Source organism: Ambystoma mexicanum, chromosome 7p (assembly GCF_040938575.1).
Source record: "Ambystoma mexicanum isolate Mex_15411 chromosome 7p, UKY_AmexF1_1, whole genome shotgun sequence".
In the NCBI taxonomy this organism is placed as follows: Eukaryota; Metazoa; Chordata; class Amphibia; order Caudata; family Ambystomatidae; genus Ambystoma; species Ambystoma mexicanum.
Window position 1 is genome coordinate 747790983 of NC_090939.1, and position 22832 is coordinate 747813814.

General features: G+C 44.8%; 1 protein-coding gene across 1 annotated transcript in view; it reads right to left on the minus strand.

Annotated features, from left to right (window-relative positions):
* The window catches only part of SH3RF3 (SH3 domain containing ring finger 3), a 1766125-nt gene that overhangs the window by 895604 nt on the left and 847689 nt on the right, over positions 1-22832 (minus strand). The window contains exon 2 of the mRNA XM_069636866.1: positions 6267-6542. Coding sequence (XP_069492967.1) covers positions 6267-6542 — 276 coding nt within the window. The remainder of the gene's footprint in view (positions 1-6266; positions 6543-22832) is intronic.

The following is a 22832-nucleotide window of genomic DNA, read 5'->3' on the forward strand; positions in this document are numbered from 1 at the left end:
TATTTCTCTCTCTATATCTAGGGAAATACCTGTTCGATTACTTCTCTACTTGTCCTTTGGGACTTTAGGGATCACATCTCTTTCTGCAGTCTTTTCTGGACTTTCGTCGCTGCGGTGCGCAGACGACTTTTATGTCGGGTTGCTGTACCCTGTTGCTGCCTTAAGCTCTCTTAAAGGATATAAATCTTCATCCTTCATTCTATCGCCATTTACTTCAGGTGCAGTGGGGGGAGCAGAAGGCTCTTCACACCCCTCTTTACACTGGTTATGCATCCAGTCTTGAGTAGGTGGGTCTTCCCGTTCCTCCTGGTACATATTCTAAAGCTCTAAGCTGGCTAACTTCTTTTCTAACTTTTCCATTGAGCTTCTTGCTGGCAGGTTGTATGCGCTGCAAAGTCCACCTGTCGTGAACCTATAGAGTGGACTCTTTGGCTGCAGGGTAATCTTTGCACCCACCACTTATGCATCTACCTACCCATCTACCATCAACCTCTTAATTTGCCTATTGGTTCAGCAATCACCTTATCTAGCCACCTATCCATGTCTCCATCTACCTGCCTATCTATAGGCATAATCAATTACAAAATGTTTATTAAGTAATAACAATTGGGGTCTCATTATGAATATGTCAATACGGTAAGCAATGGCGGTAATGTTGCAGTAATTCAGTTACTGGCGCATTGCCGCACCGCCATATACAGGTTTGGCAAGCAGTTGGAGGATTTCCCTCCATCTTTAAGCTGGGGAAAAATCCACCACCTTACCTCTAAAAATCGGCAGAATTACTGCTGGCGGAAGTACCACCTGCGATAATTCTGCTGAAGTCCTATGGACTCAAAGAAATTGGGATTTACACCGCCTACCACCACTTGTAATCCTGCGGTAAATCTGCGGGACTAAGTGGCGGTCACAGTAATTTCATTTGGTAGCATTCTGGTGGATTCACTGCCAGAATACCACCAAACCCATAACGAGGCCCCAGCTGTTTTCCTTTTGGTTGTTTGAAAACTCTTTTACAAATAAGAAAATATGTACAAATCATAAGTATGGGGTAAACCCTTACAAACTATTACCATAGGCAGCATGTGATTTATCAATGGCAATATCCTAATGGGTGCGACTGAGCTTTGCAGGTAGGAAATGAGTGTGTGAATGCACAAAGGCTAATGATCAGGAGTCAGAAGTAACCATAAGCAGGTGGTAGAGAAGGAAGTGCAGAACATTTTGTAGTAAAAAGTCTCTTTGGTGCTTGGTAAATTCGTATAAAAGCGGTTAGACAGAGTCAAAGTAAGTCTTATTTCAGGGAAAAAATTATGCCTAATATCTTCCCTGAATGAGTAGAAGAATAGAGACGACTAGTTTTAATTAAGGAGATGACTCTTATGGAAGAACCAAATGCAAGAAGCTTTCAAAATGTCAGTTTTCAACATGCATCAGTCTTGCATAGTTTTTAATCTATTGTTTGTGTGGTACTTTAATTCCAGTTACCTTTCTACATCAACTTAGAGTGTTATCATGTATGAAGGAGTACACGACAATGTGTGGTCCTTCATATGGCCCTTTTGAACACATTTTTTTGGCCTGCTTGTATTTCTTTTTTTCTTTCTTTCTTTTTTCCTTTTATTTCTCAATTGAACTATTAGGCATCTCTATAAATGATTCTTCAGATACTTTCTCATACATAGTACAGTTGATAGGACAACATTTAAACATCAACATATAGTAAAAACATGTGTGAAATACATTTGCAAAAAAGCAGTGAGACTAAATCTGAGAGTCATAGCAAATTTTGACACAGTTAATCATTTAAACAGTTCATTATTTGTTTATGTCAAGAGCATGTTGTGATGCTGGAAATGCATTGGAGGGACAGAGCCTCCCTGTCCTTGTCATGTAGTCCTTTTTCATTTGCGTTCGGTATTGTTTTCTGCCCAGGAGTCCATATCGGACTCCTGGCAGTGCAGCTCTTTTTTTTTGTTTTTTGTTTACAGACCTATGGGATACCCTTATGGCACCCATGGGTAGGGGTGCAACCCTGTGCTCCTGGTGTATGTTTTTGGGCACTTGTGTGTGGCCCACAGAGCAGGGTAAGGGCTGGTGGCAGCTCCATGTGAATTTGACAGATGCTCTGAGTATCCTCCATTTTTGGCATACCCAGGCCCTTGCATTGGAATCAGTTGATTCCTGATAGGAAACAAGATGGCCCCTGTGGCCTCTTGCTTTCTATTGCCTATTACCTTGTTTTCCCAAAGTCCTGGGAAGCCCTGACTCTGTCCCTTCCCCCTGACTGGCTGGAAGTTCCATATATGTTGTTGTTGTGAAGTCCAGGCCAGACCGGCTGGAGCCTTCCCATTGACTGTATTTTGTGGGTACACCCTGTGGGTGGGACCTGGGTGAATGGAGTGTGTGACGAACATGCACTTCTTGTTGTGGATGTCTAGTTTCTGGTGTTTGACACACTGACTGAGACAGCCCTGCCCGAAACTGGTATGAATGGAGTGTGGAGTGTTGAATGGCGGGGTACTTGTCCCAATACACATAACTTGTTGTGCGTGTCTGGAGAGAAGTGAATGGCCTGAATGCACTATGCATCTGATTGGCTGCCTGCCTGCATGAATGCCCTTCTGACCGATTGGTTGCCTGAGTGGGACCCAGCAGAATGAATGGGAGATCAACTAGTATATCTGGGGCCCTCTCACTGCTAGAATTCGTGTTCAGAAGTTGAAGAGAAACTGGAGTTGAAACTGAAGCTTAACCTTGAAGCCCTGCTGGAAGAGAAGTCTTGCTGCTGCTCTACTTCGTCGATCTGAAAGCTGCTGTGTCTCCAAGGACTGACCCAGAGAGGACCTTGTTAGGTGCCCTCTTCCAGAGCTATGAGGGACCATCGTGCACCAGCTGATCTTTGCCAAAGCTCCCTGGTAGACAGACCAACGACAGGCTGCTGACCGGAGACGTTGACCACAGCGGAACCACAAGGAGAAGCGCCTGGACACTGTTGTCCATCACAGTCGCCGACCACCATCACCGACCGGAGCCACCGTGCTCCCTTTGCCTAAGTAACATTCGATCCAAGGACGCTCTCGCCTGCAGCGTCGACCTCTTTGTCCCGCCGGAGAAAGTCGAGGCCGCCGACACACTGAGGAGCATCCGCTGGTGGGTTTCCCGCCACCTGACGACCGCAGAGACTCTGGACGGCTCAAGGTCCTTGCTGGGCCACAGTTCTTCACAATTTCTTTGCAGTCGTGAACTATCATCACCGAGGTTCCCCGCACGCCTCTTCCTTGCAGGACACCAATGCTCTGTCATCACTGAGCACCGCTAGGAACGAAGCTGCCACCTCGCCGTCGTCGTTAACCCCTTTTTCTTCGTGGGATCTCGACGATCCATGGCTCCTGCCTGAAAGGGAGCCGCTCAAGAAGGATCCATCGACGAACCGACAACGAACTCTGCTATTCCAGGTACATTGGCGTTGTAAAACTATTTTAGAAGGAAATAAGACTTCTAGAATATATGGACTGGGCTTGTGATATAGCTTTACTTTACAGGTTGCTCAGGTGGGGGATCTCCACACAGAACTGTGTCTAGTGGTAGGGGCCGGTATTCTGCCAATTGTTCTAATGAACTTCTTTCCTCCTATGTCTATGGTTGGTTACCCTTTATTAAGTGATTTCTGTGACATTTAAGCAGAGTACAGTTGATGCACTTTAATGGAATCTAATAATAAATGTGGTACCACTCAGAACTGTATATATTTGCCATTATAGATTACCTAAGCACAAAGTGAGTTATTGTGATTGTATATAACTTTGAACTTAATTATATAAAGACTGTGTTTTAACTAACACAGTGTGTGGACATTCCTTTGTGGGGGCTTGGGGACTACACTGTACTTAAGAACCAGCCTGCATCACCTCCTGAGAAGCTAGGCCTTGATTGCTCGACCACAATACCAATAATAGAGAATCTTGGCTGGGGTCCTCTGTGCCTCTCCTCTGCCATATAGAGAGCAGAAGTACAGACCACCCTCCAGTCATTACACAATCCATGGCAAAAATGAATGTTGTCCTATCAGCTGTACTATGTATGAGAAAGTACCTGAAGCATCATCTATAGAGATGCCTAATAGTTACATTGAGAAATAAAAGAATAAAAGAAAGAGAAAGAAATAAATTAAATCAGGCCAAACAATGTGTTAAAAAAGGTCATTTGAAGGACCACAAATTGTCATGTACTCCTTCATACATGATAACACTATGAGTTGATCTAGGAAGGTAACTGGAATTGAAGTATCACACAAACACTAGATTAAAAACCATGCAAGATTGGTGCATGTTGAAAACAATAGGGCAGGACACCTCTTGTTATACTACAATTGAATTACCCACAGTCCCTTCCAGAATAGGGTTACCCTTCAGTTTCATACCTTCAAAATGTCAGCGTCTTGGCCAAAATGCAGTACTATAGAGAGGGTACATGTTAACCTATAAAAGAATGGGTTTCTTCAAAAGTTACATTTGGACCCAGTGGGGCAGGCGAAGGCAGCATGCATCACTGGGCTTACTGGGCATCATAAGGAATCTACATAGGAAACATGATCAGGATCTTGGGGACGTTTAGCTATGCACATTGACCTACCAAAAGACAGTGTTAAGAATATATTGGACTCCATTTACTATGGTTACAACTGGGCTTTGAGAGACTAGTGAATACTGCAGCTGTCAAAATAGTTGATACATATGAAGCGTATTTCATTGAAATCCACACACCTAGGCCATTTTTGGAAGGGTGAGTTCCTCAGGGGTGAGTTGTTTCTACAAAGGTCTCTTCCCGACACTTACAAATGGGCCGCAGCTAGACACTTGGTTAGCTCCATCCATGCACGGAAAGCTTGTATTCTAAGATGTTGAGTGCTACTGAAGGCAAATAAAGTAAAAGTTCAATAATCCGGCACCAATTGAAAACAAATAATGCCAGATAATGAAATATGCCAAATATAGGTATGTCAGTGCTCCCATGGGGGAGAGAGCCATAAGACAGAGAAACAGGTGTGAAAAACAGAGCTTCCTTCTCTTCTGCCAAGTTTACCAGCACCCTGATATCGGCACTGTCAAATGACTGCCTCAAAATTGTTTTTATCTGGCTCTTCATTAACTGCAACAGCACTGTCACTGGCAATGACAAGGGCTGGTGAATGAAGGGCAGGAGAACAAAGCTTCTACTGTCTTATGAACAAACTGCTCAACCATAAATATACTAACTATTGACTATAAGTTATTGGATTTGGGAAAGCAAGTATCATTCAAAAGGAATTTCCTTGAAGCACATGTATTTACTGTCTTTGAACATGTTCGCTAATAATTTGTAGAATGATGCTGTTAGGAAAGGATCATGATATTGTGATATTGGAAGATGTCTTTATGTTATGTTTATTTTTGTCTTTTAACTCCCTTATATCATGTATACTGCTTTATGTACCTGGAGGTGTCTCCACCTACAGCTCTTCAGAATAATTCGTCCTTACCTGAGCGAAGCCAATTGCTCCACAATAGCAAGAGCAACTATTCTATCAAGGTTGGATTATGGTAATTCCCTTATGTTAGGAGCCAACAAAGTACTCATTGCCAAGTGCCAAGTAATCCAAAACAGCGCAGTCAGGATCATCAAGAATAAAACAAGAAAGGAACACATCAAGGAGGACAGGAGGAACCTTCATTGGCTAGCTGTGGAGGTCAGAATACTATTCAAATCCTTGACTATAACACACAGAGGCATTTAGGGGTAGGCTCCATCCTACCTTAAAAGTAAATTGGTTGCGTATGTGCCAAGACGCGCACTCAAGTGGGAGCCTAAACACCTAATTAAAATAACCAGGGTTAAGAAAGCAAATGATAAGGCACAGCATTCCACACTAAGGTCGCCATGATGTGGAACAATCTTCTCCTGCCTATTAGCTTAGAAATCAATTACACAAGCTTTCGGAAAAACCGCAAAACCCACCTCTTCAAATAAACCACTACGTACCAGACAAAAACCCCAACCACATACTTGAGCAAATCGTCCCGTGATTACGTGTTTTGTACCAACTGTCTATATGTTAGCGACCTGAAGCTTGCGAGCGACCAGCGCTATATAAATAAAAAAATGTAAAAAATAAAAATAAGATGCTACAGTATTGTGGAGGAGGAGAGTATGGAGTAGTAGAGGATGCGTTTCCAGTTAGATGAATGCTGGGTGAGGATAAGGAAGAACGCCTTCTGGCACTTTACCTTGCTAAAAGATAGACAGTCCTTATCCTGGTCTTTGTCCTTTATCTCAAAGTCGTAAAGTGCTTTGCCCTGCGGCGGGGGCTGCGGAAGTGCCTTCACGCACTGGATGTAGCTGGCCGGGAAGAAGCCGTGGTTCCCGTTGAGCTCCCCATGGTACCAGTTTTCATCCACTTTCCGTCGCAGAATGATGACGTCACCCTTGCTAAACTTGAGGTCGCCAAGTTCCTTGCCCTCATAGTTGTAAAGAGCTTTGCCGCAGGGAAGCTGGGAGATATTCTGCAACACAACAGATGAAACATTTCCATTAGCCATGCAATGGCTTCACAAAAACTGCATTTGTATATTCCACATAATGAAGAAAGTTACTTTAGAAGCTGTTTGTGTCAACTACAATTGTGGCTTCCTTGATCTGCATTTCCTGCACACACATTGGAAGCTCTGCGTGTACTGTTGCCAGGCGTTTTGCAACGTCTGGGAGTTATGCTTCAAAAAATAACAGTCATGTTTTATGCAGTAATATCCATGACATATGTGAACATTTTTTTTTCATAATAAAGACAATGTTGCCAGAGTCAATTTGCATTAATGTGGAACAGGTGGGATGCATGCGTGCTTCGTAACATCTGTCAAAACATAAGAACTGTAAAAAAGCCGGGGTTCATTTTGTTAAGGGTGGTAACGCCTATACTTAGCATGTCCCACTTATTGCACGCCACTCCTTACTTTACCCAGTTTCTTTTGTGGGTGGCAGCTTGTAGTGAATTCATAAACACATTGCAACAATGAACTTGCCCCCACTCCCAAACCCAAAAAATAAACCCCAGGGATCGAGACATTGGAGTTTTTGGTTTTGGACGTCCCAACCCCAGGAACGAAGCCACAGGCGATGGCAGAATTCATTTCTCAGCAGGCAATTTTGTCACATTTCATAACAATACAATGAGCAAACATTACATACAGAGAGAAGAAAGTGAACTAAAACGTGGTAAAAAAACAAACCCTAAAACCTGGACTGCAGATATGTGCACGTGGGATGCCCTGCCACACCTCTGAGGGCATCCCACGTGAACCTTGTATTTGGTTATTTATAACACGCTTAATACCCAGAGGTTTCTAAGTGCCGACGCGGGGATCGAACCTCTGTTGCTCCACGTAGTCTTGCTGCCAAGGGGAGCGCGTTGCCCTGGAGCTATCCTAGAACACGCAAACACGCCTGCACGCCCACATACTGTACCTACTGTACCCCCGTAGAAACTTCATATGTTAGCAATTAGCAGCCCAAGGCAATTATAATTTTGCAACAGCAAGTGCATTGCAAAGTTGCAATTTTTCTCCCGAGACTTTACAAAATTATCAAAACGCCAACCCACCAGCGAATTATTAAAAGAAACACTACGGCAAACAAATACTGAATGACACAAAACTGAACAACCCTGTATTTTCACCACTGTCAATTGCTGCAATCAACTATAAACTGTTATGGTGTGGGAGGGTGGGAAAAGGAGCATGTGGGGGTAGGTGTTCCCTAGTGATAAAGCACAGGAGGACGAAGTGGATACCCCCACAGAGGTCTCAGATTGGAGGGTTTCCCTAACCAGCTTGGGCATGGAACCATCCACACAGAAGCTGGCACCCAGTGGGAGCAATGAACTGGCAGCCCACACCGGGTTAACATCTTTGACTGCAAGAATCCATCGCAATGCTTGCATGGCCAGCAATAGCTACAATCGAAACAGAAGTAGCAGCGACTGGTGCTACGGGCACACCAGGAACAAAGAAATGACACCTGACTGCGAGGTGTCCATCAGCAAAGCTTCTGTGGTCTGCAATAGCTACAGAGAAGCAAACGCAGCAGTGTGTGAGGGTCATTGCACATCAGAAAAAAGAGAGGACACCTGACTGCAAGCATCCATCAGCAATGCTGACATGATCAGCAATAGCTACAAAAGAAACACAAGGAGCAGTGACTCAGGGTCAGGGCACAACAAGAGCAAAGAAAGGGCACCTGTCTGCGAAGATCCATCAGCAAAGATCATGTGGTCAGCAATATCTCCAAAAAACATAGGATGCAGTGTATGAGGGTCAGGGGACTCCAAGAACAAAGAGAGGACACCTGACTGTGTGGATCATCAGCAAAGCTTGTGTGGTCAGCAATAACTGCAACTAAAGCATAGGGAGCAGGATATGAGTGTCAGGGCACACCAAAAAATTAGAGAGGACACCTGACTGTAAGGGTCCATTAGCAATGTTTGCATAGTCAGCAATAGCTACAAAAGAAACATAAGGTGCACTGCATGAAGGTTAGGACACACCAGGAACAAAGAGAGGACACCTGACTGCGAGGGTCCAACTACAATGTTTACATAGTCAGCAATAGCTATAAAAGTATCACAAGGTGTAGTGTATGACGGTTAAGAGACCCCAGGAACAAAGAGAGGACACCTGACTGTGAGGGTCCATCAACAACACGTGTGTGGTCAGCAATGGCTTCAAAAGAAACACATGGAGTAGTGACTGAGGGTTGGGGTACTCCACAAACAAAGATAGGACAGTTGACTGAGAGGGTCCATCAGCAAAGGTTGTGTGGTTATCAATAGCTACAGCGAAGCACAGATAGCAGGGCATGAGGCTCAGGGCACACCAGGAACAAAGTGAGGACACCTGACTCCGAGGGTCCATCAGCAATGCTTGCATGGTCAGCAATAACTACAAAAGAAAGCACAGAAAAGAGTGTATTAGGGTCCGGGGACACCAGAAAAAAGAGAGGACACCTGACTGTGAGGGTCCATCAGAAATGCTGGCATGGTCAGCAATAGCTACAGAAGGAAGCATAGGAAACAGCATATGAGGGTAAGGGAACGCCAGAACAAAGAGGGCACCTGAATGCAATGTCCATCGGCATACGCTACAAAAGAAATCTAGGGAGCAGTGTATGAGGGTCAGGGCATATCAGGAACAAATAGAGAACACCTGACTATAAGGGTCCCTTTGCAATGTTTGCATAGTCAGCAATATCTACAAAAGAAACACAAGGTGCAGTGCCTGAGGGTTAGGGCACACCAGGAACAAAGAGAGGACACCTGACTGCGAGGGTCCATCTGCAATGTTTACATGGTTAGCAATAGCTATAAGAGAATCACAGGGTGCAGTGTATGAGGGTCAAGAGACACCAGGAGCAAAGAGAGGACACCTGACTGTGAGGGTCAATCAGCAATGCGTGTGTGGTCAGCAATTGCCTCAAAAGAAACACAAGGAGCAGTGACTAAGGGTTAGGGCACTCCAGGAACAAAGATAGGACACCTGACTGCGAGGCTCCATCAGCAATAGCTACAAAAGAAATCCAGGGAGCAATGTATGAGGGTCAGTGCACATCAGGAACAAAGCGAGAACACACCGGACTGCGAGGGTCCATCATCAATACTTGCATGGACAGCAATAGTTACAAAAGAATCACATGGTGCAGTGTATGAGGGTCAGGACACACCAGGGTCAAAGAGAGGACACTTGACTGTGACGGTGCCTTTATTTTCCCCCGCTCCCTGTGCACCGAGAACCGGAGCAGGATCACCGGATGACACTCCGGAAACACATCAGTGTGTGGCTCCAGAAACCGTGAACCTGAACGAGCCTCTGCCCCGTGGTTCTTCGTGCTGAGCACTGCCTGCGCATGCTACAGGGACTGGCTTAACACGGTCTCCATATGCTAAGGGGACTGTTTTAGCACAGTCTCCATATGCTAAAGGGACTGGCTTAGCACGGTCTCCATATGCTAAAGGGACTGGCTTAGCACTGTCTCCATATGCTAGAGGGACTGGTTTAGCACGGTCTCCATATGCTAAAGGGACTGGCTTAGCACGGTCTCCATATGCTAGAGGGACTGGTTTAGCACTGCCTGCGCATGCTACAGGGACTGGCTTAGATCAGCGGTGCAACTGTGCGCAACTTGGATCGGGTAAAGCAATACAAGTATCAGAGAGCATATCATTTTCCAACCACACATGGGCGGGGCTGTGAAATAATTTATATTTACTGAAAAACGTGATAGCCAACTTTACGATCTCAGGAAGTTTGAGGCTGCGGGCCTTTTAGAAAGATTTACCAAAGATTTATTCATTTCAACAGTTTATCGAAAATCCCTCCTCCGACCCCCGCCCACCGCCCACCCCTCCCACCCCCAAAAAAAGAAATGTACATGTCATCCATTCACATTTAATTTTACAGCTGCACCTTTCTGGAAAACACCTGTCGTGAGATGTATTTATTTCACTAGGCTGCTTCACAGGGCTATAAAAGCAAACCAGTTAATAATGACAGGTGTAACTGAATCCTGGGTTTATGGTCGAAGCATCCATGTTTGCTGATTGACATACATTTCCATAGATTACACGCACAGTCTCCGCCTGTCATCATTTGCTGATGGGGAGGTGTGTGAGGTGTGTGAGGTGTGTGAGGGTTAGCCTCAGGCCTTGGCGAGGATTCCTCTGCTTGTACAATTCCTCTTTCTCAATGGCGGAAGTGGTCGGTTTTTGGGGAAGCATCCAAACAGAACCCGGATGGCTTTTCTCCTATTTCCTGAGGCAGCATGGCACGCTGATGCCAGGTGGCGGCAGGAGTGGCTTGCTTCTACTCTGGCTGTGTATGTAGTGCAGGGCGAACATGTTCGGTGATTTACAGAATCACCAGAATTTAGGATTTTGTTTGTGCCCTCAAACTTCTTGAAAACGTTTGTAGATTAGTTTGAGGGAGTGTATGGAGGTGCGGGGGGGGGGGTTGAGGTCTCGTGTGCACAACAGCCCACGACAAACACCGAAACACAAAAGCGCAGCGAACAGTGTTACCCGAACTGAAGCTGCCAACAGCACATCACAGCTCCCTTGCTCTTTATCCAAACGTTGTCCTAGTAACATACCCTAACCGACCCCCCTTTCTTTCAGATCCGCCAGAGCATAAGGGGACCACTACGGTGGTGATAGTGCGCAGTATAAATATCATTTAACATGAACAGGTTTCGCAGGGAAGTAATAAGACTGCTGCCATTCTCCTTAAGGGCCAGTAGCATGCCCCGCTACCTAAACATGCTTTATTTGCTCGAAGCCTGTGCGCTTTCATAGGGTATTGGGGGCAGGTCACAACCTCAAAATGACACAATTTCTATGGGTCATTTTTGGAGGGGTTCATCGGGCCTTGATCCTGTATATTAGTGTAACTCGGTGCCATTTCATCCTTTCAGGGGTGGGGGGAGGGGCTATCGCATCATTTGGATTGCATGACCTTGGCAACACCCTTGCATGTGATTTCAGCACTGAAAATAAACATTGTTGGGTAAACAATATTTTTTTCACCAACTTAACACCCATCTCAACAAATGTTAAGACTGATGCAATTATATAAACAAACTCCAGTCCTAGACTATGCAGGCAAAGTGTTGCAAAGTGGATGACATCGCTGGACGCCATCCACTCCTCCCAGAGCAGCAATATTTCTGCAGTGTCATTCCTCACCATTGCCCTGCAAACAGACTGATCACGAGGCGGAGAACATCCAGAGCCGAGCTATGCCTTCCTACTCCCAGGCCTACCTGGGTGGTCTTTCCTCCCCGTAGGTTTATTTCTGACAGACACACATATTGTATTTCAGTGGGAACATTGTGCTTGGACTCCAGCAAGGTACATCATGGCACTCAATACCCGCTGCTGTTCCTGAAGCCTACAGTACAAAGGAATTCAATTCACTCCATTATTTATAACAAAGGAAACTTTAGCCAGCAGAGCTGCAGACAGACACAAGCAATATAGTTGCACTGTTAGTGCCTCAGACCTTTTTCATGACAACATAAAGTATCATTTTTGGATCATGTTTTCTTGAGATTTGCATTGCTTCTTTCTTCTACAAGGATATCTCTGTATAGAAATGCATGAAGAACGGAACACAATTGCCGAAGCCTGCATGCCCGTGAGATTGTCTAACCATGCTATCTGCTTCAATATTTACACGCTGTAAGTCACGGTGGGGTGATGTCGCAGGCATCCAGATCCAAGCATGGAGCTAGAAAAAGGGTCCTTATCTCCCGGTAGTAGCCCGCAATGTTTGCTCCCTGAGGAGCCTGTCACTGATATATGCCTTCCCGGTTATCTGGAAATGATTGCCCTGCCTCCCACGGTTCTTCCCATCACTGCCGTCCCTAAATCCGGTCTCTGACCGACTAACCTGTAATTTCCTGATCCGGGCTGCTCACCCACCGCTTTCACTGTGACTCCGTCCTCTGGCTCCCATCCACGATGGCCTCCATGCAAAGGGAGATGGCAGCAAAAGTCCCCTCTGCCTTTCTTCTGGGTGGCCATTTTGTTTTGTAGTTCTTTTAATGTGTGAAAAAGGTGCCGCACTTTGTTGCCCTGTAATGGAGCCAGGCCCCGCCCAAAGGCTTGCATCTGTAACTTGGGGACCAGACCATTACTGGGCATTAAAGCCCCTACATTGAGGGGTGGGAGGTTATTGGTCAATTAAACCCTATCATCAATCATCAGACTACGTACATGTTCACAGTTATTATTTGACTGAGCATTAATTTCAGCAAGTAAACCTGCTGTGCCATGAAGCGTATACGATCTAGTATATTTTCAGGATCTCATCGTATCCTCCCCTGATTCCAGTAGCACAGTCTTGCAGAGGCTTCCTGCCTACATGCATGATCCCTTAGAGGTGCTCTTCACATCTGACATCGATGATAGCGCAACTGAATTAGTTGCCTCTGGGCTTGTGTATTACCTTCATACTTAGATGCCTGGCACATAATTAACCATGTGTTGCACTTAGATGAATTTTCAAAGCAGCCAATGAGTTGCACTTAGAGGAATTTCAAAGATAGCCAATGTATTGCACTGAAAAGGATATGAGGGTAGCCAATGTATCAAACTTAGAAGCATTTTTAGGCTAGCCAGTGTACTGCACTAAGAGGAAATTGAGGCTAGCCAATTTATTGCGCTTAGAAGAATTGTGAAGGTACCAATGTGTTGCATTTAGAATAATTTCGAGGATAGCCAATGTATTGCACTTAGAAGAATTTGAGGGGAGCCAATGTCATGCTGTTAGATGAATTTGAGGGTAGACAGTATATTGCTGTTTGAAGGTTTTTGAGGATAGTGAATGTATTGCACTCAGAATGATTTTGAAGGTAGCCAAGCTATTGCACTTAGAAGATTTCTGAGGATAGCCAATGTATTACACCTAGAAGAACTTTGAGGGTAGCCAATTTACTAACCACCCCTGCTCCCTTTCCGCATACCTTCCAAGTACCTCACACTCCATAAGGGCCAGGCAAACTACTGCACGAAACACACAAAACATACATCCAACACAAGAAACATTTGCACACAACTAACAACCCCAGACACTGGGCCTTACCCCTCCGGAAACAACAAACCTGTGCACACAATCAAAGCTGACAAGCACAGATGCCCGTTTCTCCTGGTTCTGCAAGCATCACCACAAGAGCAAAACCTCTATCCTATCCTTCTTCTGTCACTAACCCGCCCTCTTTCTTACAAAGCCACATGAGCGCCTGGAGACCATGCTAATGGTAACGGTGCGTGGTATAAATCAACAAAACATAACATAACATAAGGCTGTGCAGCGACAAGTTCCATCTGATCTGCCCCACATGGGTTGGGATCAAGTTTACAGTGAAGTTCTGAGGTGTCCCAAAGCATCTAGTAATCAGAGACACCTCTTATCCTCTGTGGTGCCCCCACATGCCCTTTTTCCAATTGAGCTAGGACCATACAAAGGTTTCTGCACTTTAGGAAACAAAACTTAATATTGGCTGCAGTATCTGGCTTTGTTAATCATTTTCCTTCTGCGGATTCCTGGCCAGCCTGGCGCAGTAGGATGATCACTTCTCAATGCTTTGTTACCCAGGGCAACGTGAGCTAGCCCTCCTTTTGGTTAATAGGTTAACATGACCTAATGGGAAAACTTACTTTAGAACCCTTTCTCTCCTGCTTGTGATGTCACAGCCATCTCTGCCCTCTCCAAGGTCCCGGATTTCATGACTCCTTCCAACCACCTTCCTTGCCATACCCCTGCCTTTTGTCACCACAGAATGCTGCATCTCTGTTCCTTGCTCTCCTCTGGTACGCCACCTTCTTCCTGGTGCTACCTTGTCCCACCACCTCCTTCTCCCACTGGTTGTTGTGTGTCTGTTGTCTCTTTCCTCTGCCACTTCACTACTTCAGAGGCTGTGATGCATCGCCCCACAATTAATTACTAGTGAGGACTCCATCATCCTCTTGCGCCAGATACTAATAATTATAGGCCCCTCTGTGGAGGCTTTAACAGCTGATAACAATGTCAAGTTTCATACTAAGACCCTCACTTAGCTCAGGTCTGTAACGTAGGGCTAAAGCTATTATCAGGTAGTAAAAAAAGCTCCCACTTCAGGGCTTCTTGCTTAATTGTTCATATTGTTGCATTTTTGGCAAATTGTTTGTTACTTTAAAAAATATTTGTCATTCTGATATACTTTGTGTATTGTTTGTGCCATAAAAAACTTCAAAAGAAATAAATATTGAAAGGAAGTGACTCAACATTCCAATGCGAAAGAACATCTTCCACAAAGAAACAAATGCACTTTGCCAGGAAAGAAAGTTTACTGCATGCTAACAATCGGAAGGGACTAGTCAGTTCCTTGGAGCTGAAAACAAACTCAATTCTCTCTGAATGGCTGTGAGGAATTCGACCATCCGCACGGGGAGAGAGTGCTCGACTGGGCTTTTTTGATTTTTAATAATGAAAATGAATGATGGGAGACCAACCTCTGAGAAATGTGTGAGGCCATTCTGCGTACATTTTATATGCTTCCCGCAGAAAACACAGTCACATGTACTCCAGGAAGACACAGCCTACAGGCGCTTACACGGATCTGCATCCTTTTGTCCTCTGGCTGGTGGCAGTGCATACTAACGAGATAATTGAGGCAAACCTGCTGAGTGGGCTTGGTTGCTGAAAAGACAACAGGAAGGCAGGACTAACACCCCTTTGGTATGGAATGTGTCAACTTGAAACTAGTTCCCACCTCTCTGGATGAAAGGCAGTGAATGGCCTGTCTGGGTGCAGCATTTAACGCAGGTGTCCCTGCAGAGCAGACCCCTTTCAGAGGGCAGAAGTATGTTGTTTGGGGTTTGGGGGAGACAGGAAGTCTGCCCTCAGCACAAACTTCAAGGAAACCCTGTACTTTAATCAAGAGTCACAAAGGGCTCAGTTAATCAGAGAGTCACTAATCTACAACGGACAGGGAGATGGGTGGGACTTAGGTATATGGTGTCACCCCTTTGTCTGTCCTGTTGCAGAGCACTCTGGTCCTGACCTCATGCATAACAGAAGATTGTTGGTGGGAACCCAGGATTGGTTCATTAAGGTGGGCTTAGCCTGCACCAATCACTGGGGCCCATTTGGCTTTAAAGGAGGGTCGAAACCCTCACTTAGCAGATCATCTGAAGACTTCAAAAGGAGTAAGAAGAAGGACTCATTTGGACCCGAGCTGAAGGTACAGTCTACCTTACATCTTCCGCCAGTGAAGGAAGGCCAGGATAGGTTCTGCCAGCAAGCTTATTACGTGGGAAGTGCCATAGAGTATCTGAACGAAGGACAAGGGCGTTGCCTGCAAACACTCTCCTGAGCTTTGGGCCGTCCACCTTGAAAGGACACATGCCCTACGAAGAAGCTAGGAGTGCCAGACAAGCATCAACCAGTGTCCATCTTTTAAGGACATATATGAGACAGTCGAGTCCTCGAACCGCACCCTGCTGCACCGCTGACTGTTGTCACGCCACAGTCACCAAAGCCATCCGAGATGCCTCAACCAGCATCCCAGATCCACCAACCAGCACAGAGACAACGCTTCTTGGCCCTGAGCTGCCGCACCAGACAGCCTGCAGACGCCCCTAATTCCTTGCTTGCCGAACTACCTGCCAACTGGTTACTGCAGCTGTCTCCCGCCACTAACTCTGTCTCAAGGGCTGCGAAGCACCCTAGAATCACCTTGCTGCTGTCGAGCACAGAGAACTTCTTCAGCAACAGGTACATTGTGGGTATGCCCCCCTGGTCCTTCTCTGAAGGCCCCTAGAGACAGTTACAACCCTTTGCCCCCTTGGTGCTAGAACCGAATAACCTTGAAATGTAAGACTGATTACTTTACCAATGACCCTCCTGTCAGTATCCAGAGTGCACCCCTTTCCTTTGTGAAACTGTCTGTCCTCTGTGTTCCTTTACAGGGTGAGTTGTATTTGTAGTGTGCTAGAACTGTCTGTTGTAGTAATAATAAACTAGATATGTTATACAGTCTTGACTGGACAGTCCTTTTAATCATTGGGTAATAATTGTATTTTCGCGGTGTTGTAACTAACCAATGATCCACGACTTTGCAGAGATAAGCCTTGCATTCCATCCACATTACCAAAATTGGACAAGGAGTTCTTATAATTCCCTGGACCACTGGTGCCCCGGCAGTTGATTCGTGACAATGACAACAAAGTTACAGTTTATATACCCAGTTAGACAATTTACATAATCACAAATATGTTGTTACAAAGTCATCCCCCAACCCTCCTTTGGCTAACTCTAATACAAAGTAATGTTATCCTCCTAGCTCTAGAACCCCATTGGATACATTCAAAAATGCAGCCACTTTCACTTGTGATCTTCTTCCATAGTCAGTTATGACGTAGTCCACAAAATACATTTATCATTCATGAATAACTCAGCTTATTATTCACACCATGTGACAGAAACCTGTTATTCCAAATGGTGATTGTGCAAGGCTTTCCATAAACACTTTAACACATGGGGAGGTAGAGAAATAAATAATCATACCATCTCCCCTGCATTCTTTCACATAATCCTATTTGCGACTGCCATCTCAAGTCATACAGCCTTCGGTATATATTCTACTTATTCTCCTGAAAGCCTATAAACCATCAGCTCTCAATTTAGCCCTCCGTGTAACTGGACCTTTCTGGTCATCAAAAAACAGGCCTTTGTGCTCGCAGGGAAATTGCACTTTGCATCTAAGAACCCAACCCGGCCATAAAAACTGAACAAATGGCTTTCTATTGCGTTCCTGCCTTCAGCCCTTTGCAATGTTATCAAAACTGCCCATATGCGGTTCACTTCCTACCCCCATGACGGAGTCCATCCAGCTCTCCAAACCAGGAAAAAAAACATACCTGAGAATCCAGGGACTCTGTGGCCTACTAAGACTTCCAAATAGGTAAAACCTGCATTCTGTGATGTCTCCATGTTCCCATGATAATCCCCATATGTCCCAATGTCCTAAATGTGTCTGCAATCATGTTGAATTCCCACATGTTAGTTTCCCCTTCAATTAACTCCTCTTGTGCATGCATAAAGCTCTTCACTACATACTTCTCAGTGCTACAAATCATACATTGCACAATACATTGGGCCTCATCACGACTTGGGAAGTAACGCCGGCGCTATTAGCGCCGTAGCTATCTGCCCTACCGCCGAACTCCCCGGCGCTAATAGCGCCGGATAACGAGTTCGGCGTTAATGTTAATCCCCATTCCCCATTGAGCCCATTTGGGTATGCCCCATTCCCCATTGGGCTCAATGGGGAAATTTCGCGCTTATACCGCCGGCGGATTTCCCGCCGGCGGTATGAGCGGGAATTTATGGTGGATTTCCCCCCAGCTCAGAGCTGGGGAGAAATCCGCCGAAGTCCTGATTTGGCGGACCCTTAAATTTGGCGGTAATAGCACTACCGCCGGATTTAAGGGTTTCCGCCAAACTCGTGATGAGGCCCATTGTATCCATGTTACTACTACTCATGTTGCTGCCTACTGTGAGTCTACAATGTGTCCAACTACAACACAAAGTAACACTCATTTCAATTCTTCTAACTACATTAAACACATATTTAGATGCAACATTGCATCTAACCCAGCAGCACCATGGCCTAGTACAATTTACGTAGTGTGAACCTCTTTCCCGTGTTGGGACCTAAAATGTCTACCCCCCCCAACATTACAAACATACAAACCTACCCATGAAAGAAACAACCTCAGAAGCATGGGGTGATGTAGAAACTATGAAAAAACAGAACAAACCTGTGTTAGTTCTCGTTTTAAGTGGCGTGCATCCCAAGTGCAACACATCAATCACAGAATCTGTGCCCTATTTTGCATGCCCGCATGCTTGTCTTCTGGCAGAGTCTGTAAGCAATGGAGTAATGAAATAATATCCACAATCAGCCGTATGACAAACCCATTTAGCATTCCAGGCTAAGTTTTTCCAGTGGTAAAATACAATCGAAAACAACCTGGAAAAAAATAAAAGTAAAACAAAACCCACAAGTCTGCCTTTCCCATTCCACCTTTAGTTTCAGGTCACACGGGTAGTTCTGTGAGTATTCGGTGAAAATAGAAGTTAAGAAAAGAAAGATTTCAGTAACACAAAGGAATAAATATTTAGCTACAAACATATAAAGCGAAAAAAATAAAGTAGGTTGAACTTTAGACTGGGCTGCTGATGGAGGAGTTAGGTTTCTGCCTTTCTTCTGGTTCCAAGGCTGTCTAAGGAGGAATTTGGAGGGAGAAGATGTGGGTGGGGGCACCCTGCTGAAGGGCTGTAACCTAAAGTATAAGCAAAATGCTTGCAGGAGGTAGGGGTAATTGCGTATTTGGGGGAGGGTTACCGGGTTCCCGGAGACACAGGCTCAAAAGCTTTTTTGGTTTTTAGGTGTACTGAAATATCAGGTAATTCTATTACATTTTGAAATACCATTATAGGTATAGCAGATAGTTTGGTTGCGGGTATTTTTGAAGTCTTTATTTTTCTCTAGTTTACTTTCACATGGAAGCACATTTTGTAGTCATGGACCTCATCCCTTCACTATAGCCAACACTGAACCAAAGACGGGGTCGGGGCATGTTGCATTTGGTTTAGAACCCAGGTCAGACCAAAAAACATAATGGATTTAAAGTAACACAAATTGATTCTTTTTAAATACAAGACACTGTATTTGAGAAGATGTGGTATAATTGTGGAAGTTGTGTGATGGAGCGGATGTAATGGAACAATGGAAGAAGGCACAGAGAAAGGAAAGAACTGGGAAAATGAACCTCAGAGAGAGCGAGAAAGTGGTACAGCGTGCGCAGTCTCCAAGCCAGTTCTCAAGAGCCAAATCCACTCCATGCTTTTAATAAGGCCGCATGAAAAACAAATAGTTGCGCGCTAGCTGCTGACGTCCCGCATCTATTAGCTTTAAAAATCCCCATCCTATCATATTGGGACGATAGTGCCCCTTTGGCCTGGATGCCCAATTCACTACTAAGGCTAATAAATACACACTCTGAATGCATGAAAATGAGGGGTTTGTTGTTAAAACCGGCAAAATCCAAAGTATTGGTATTCAGGAGGAAAACTACACCTAATGTGAAAAATGTAGCGTTGATGGCAATTTAATAGAAAGAGGAAAATAATTTGACTATTTGGGAGTCCGCTTTACAGACAAAGGGCCTAATTCACAGAAGTGTTTTATAATGGCAAAACCCGATTGGAAAACGCTCTGTGAATCAGGGACAAACTGTCCAACTCAGCAGACGCTGAGAAACAAACAACTAAAATGAAACGAGCTATAGGCCGGATTTTTTCTTTTGAAGTTTGAAGCATGGAACCTACAGGTGGTGCTCCGAGTGGATGACGTATAGGCTAGCTCTGTAGCACTGCATGGTAAGGGCGTGTGAACTCTCCTAAGAGCTATTAACACCACCAAAGCCGGCACCAACGTTATCTGTACACACCACTTAGAAGACCAGGTACACCTTGCACCTGTCACTTTATTCAGGAGGATAAGGAAAATTCCGAAAGTAAATCTAACAAATGTACCTACAGCCATTCTATTGAAATCTGAAAGGAGGGACGAGAAATTCGTAGTGAACACCAAACATTTTCACAAAGCCACGTTTGATCTGTCTGGCCTCCATTGTCTGGTCTTGTGGACCGTATAGCCCAGCTGCTGTGCCCTTTTGACCTCATATACTGTTTTTTGGGCCAACTGTACCAGGCTTTGAGAAGAACATTACTTTGAGAAAGCGAAACCTGAGCAATGCTGCACAGCTTTTTTGTGTTTACTATGGGCAGAAAGCGAAACATGAGGCAATGTTGCACAACTTTTTTATGTTTATTATCGGTAGAAAGCGAAACCCGAGACAATGTTGCACAGCTTTTTAAAGTTTACTATGGGCAGAAAGCGAAACATGAGGCAATGTTGCACATCTTTTTTCTGTTTACTATGAGTAGAAAGCAAAACCCGAGGCAATGTTGCACAGCTTTTTTTATGTTTACTATGGGCAGAAATCGAAACATTAGGCAATGTTGCACAGCTTTTTTATGTTTACTATCGGTAGAAAGCGAAACCCGAGGCAATGTTGCACAGCTTGTTTACGTTTATTATGGGCAGAAAGTGAAACATTAGGCAATGTTGCACAGCTTTTTTTACGTTTACAATGGATAGAAAGCGAAACCTGAGGCAATGTTGCACAGCTTTTTTATGTTTACTATGGGCAGAAAGCGGAACCCGGGGCAATGTTGCACAGCTTTTTTACGTTTACTGTGGGCATGGGACCAAGACCTGTTTAATGATCTATCAACATTTCTTTAGACGTCCTTGCATATAAGAGAAATACAACTGATGACTAGAAAAGAATAAGTAACACAAATAGTATAATTTATTATTGCACAATGATGTATGTATAGCTCATGAATGTAATTATTTGTTTTTAAGGTTTTTATTTATTTATTTAATTTACTTTCATTCATAAGGATTTTTTAAAGTGCAACTGTGGTTTTTTAATATAGTTTCTGAAGATGAGATGGTATACTTCAATGCATTTTTTATTTTGTTCTTATGCAATTTGATACAATTGAGTATTTGGGTATACTTATGACATTCATGTACGAATATCTTTGCAAGTATCCGGAATACAGCTTATTCAATGAAATAGTTAATTCAATAATCCGTGGATATCCTGAAAACCTGGTGTCGTTGGGATTCTCAACCACAATAATGGGAGTCCGAGGTAGGCAAGGGTTAGAAACTCTAATTGAGACGAGGGTACACATTTTGAGAAAGAGTAGAGGGGCGGTGCCATGTGGGAAGGAGACAATGTGGAGGAGTGAGACGGTGCGGCGGAAGCAGATTGGTCAGCAGGTCAGGGTGTGTAGATTCCACGCGTTTTTCCTGAGAAGAAAGTGCTTTGATGGCCTCAACGAGCCACCTGAGAGTGTGGTCTAGTCTGTTTTTCTAGAATATTCTCAAGTAGGTGTGAGAACCATTTTGCAGGCAAAGATTTTCACTTGAACTAACTTGCATACTTTTTAATCAATCAGAAAAACTGTACGTTGCCAATTGGTGGATGAGTTTTAGCCCGGGGGAGGGAAATGGGGAGAAAAAGGACTTAACCAAACAGATGCTTCCAAGAATAGTTAGATTTGGGAGAAGTGGGGAGCATGAAAAAGAGTGACTTTTTTGCATATGGTGTTATCTGCACAGGAGAGCAAGAGCGACTTAAAAGTGAACCTGAATCCAGCTTGGAGATGGAATGGCAGCCTTCGGATGGCACTGCGCAACGGTTTGCATGCAGATCAAAGGTAAGTCTTGAGGGCAAGGCTATAAGTGGGATGTGAAATGAAGGGGAGCTCTAATGAGTCACACAACACTATTAAGGCAGCCTATAGCTGATATAACTAAAGGAGGGGCCCCCACGGACAGAGTCGGGAACACAATCATGACTGAGTCCCGGTCCACTTAAAGTCCTGATTAAGGGGTTACGTGAGATGCATATCTGGGTCTATTTCACAGTTTCACCGATGGGGTAGATAGGGTTTATTTTGATATATTTATTTATTGGATATTTATAATGTGTCTATACAGCAAATAGTATTTCATGGTGCAACGAGACACAGGAGGGGAGGGGGAAACAGGGATGAAGAAGAACAAAAAACGGTCCTCCTAGGCCTTGGGTCATTCGGCTCGTGCAAGTGCAGTAACAAGAAGTGCCGGGGAGTGGGCAAGGTGGGGGAAGTGCCGGTTCGTGCGGAATGCACTAATGCTAGGGAGGGAAAGGAAATGCAGGTAGGAGTGGAGAGCGTGCAGGTGAAGGCCAGGTGGACAAAGTGTCAGGGGAATGCAGAGAGTGCAGGGGAATGAGGTCCACATGCTGAGTGCGAGGACGGGGCTGGATGGGCTCAGTAGGGTTGCAGGCCCAGCCAGGCTAATGCTGGGAAGGGTAAGTGCAGGTTAGGGTGGGGAGGGTGAGGGGAGACCGAAAGGCTGTGGTAGACTGGGCGAGGAGGGCCTGGTGCCCTGTATGAATCAGGAGGAACCAGGTAGTCAGTCGGAATGCAGCAGAGGGGGACATTAGTAGGGGAGGGTGAGAGGTAAGAAAGAAGAGAAAAGGAGGTTCTTGAGAAGCTTCCAGAACTTCAGGAGAGCCGGCTTAAGTCGGTGATGATAGGCAGTGAGGCCGTCCTAGAAGGAGAGTTCGAGCT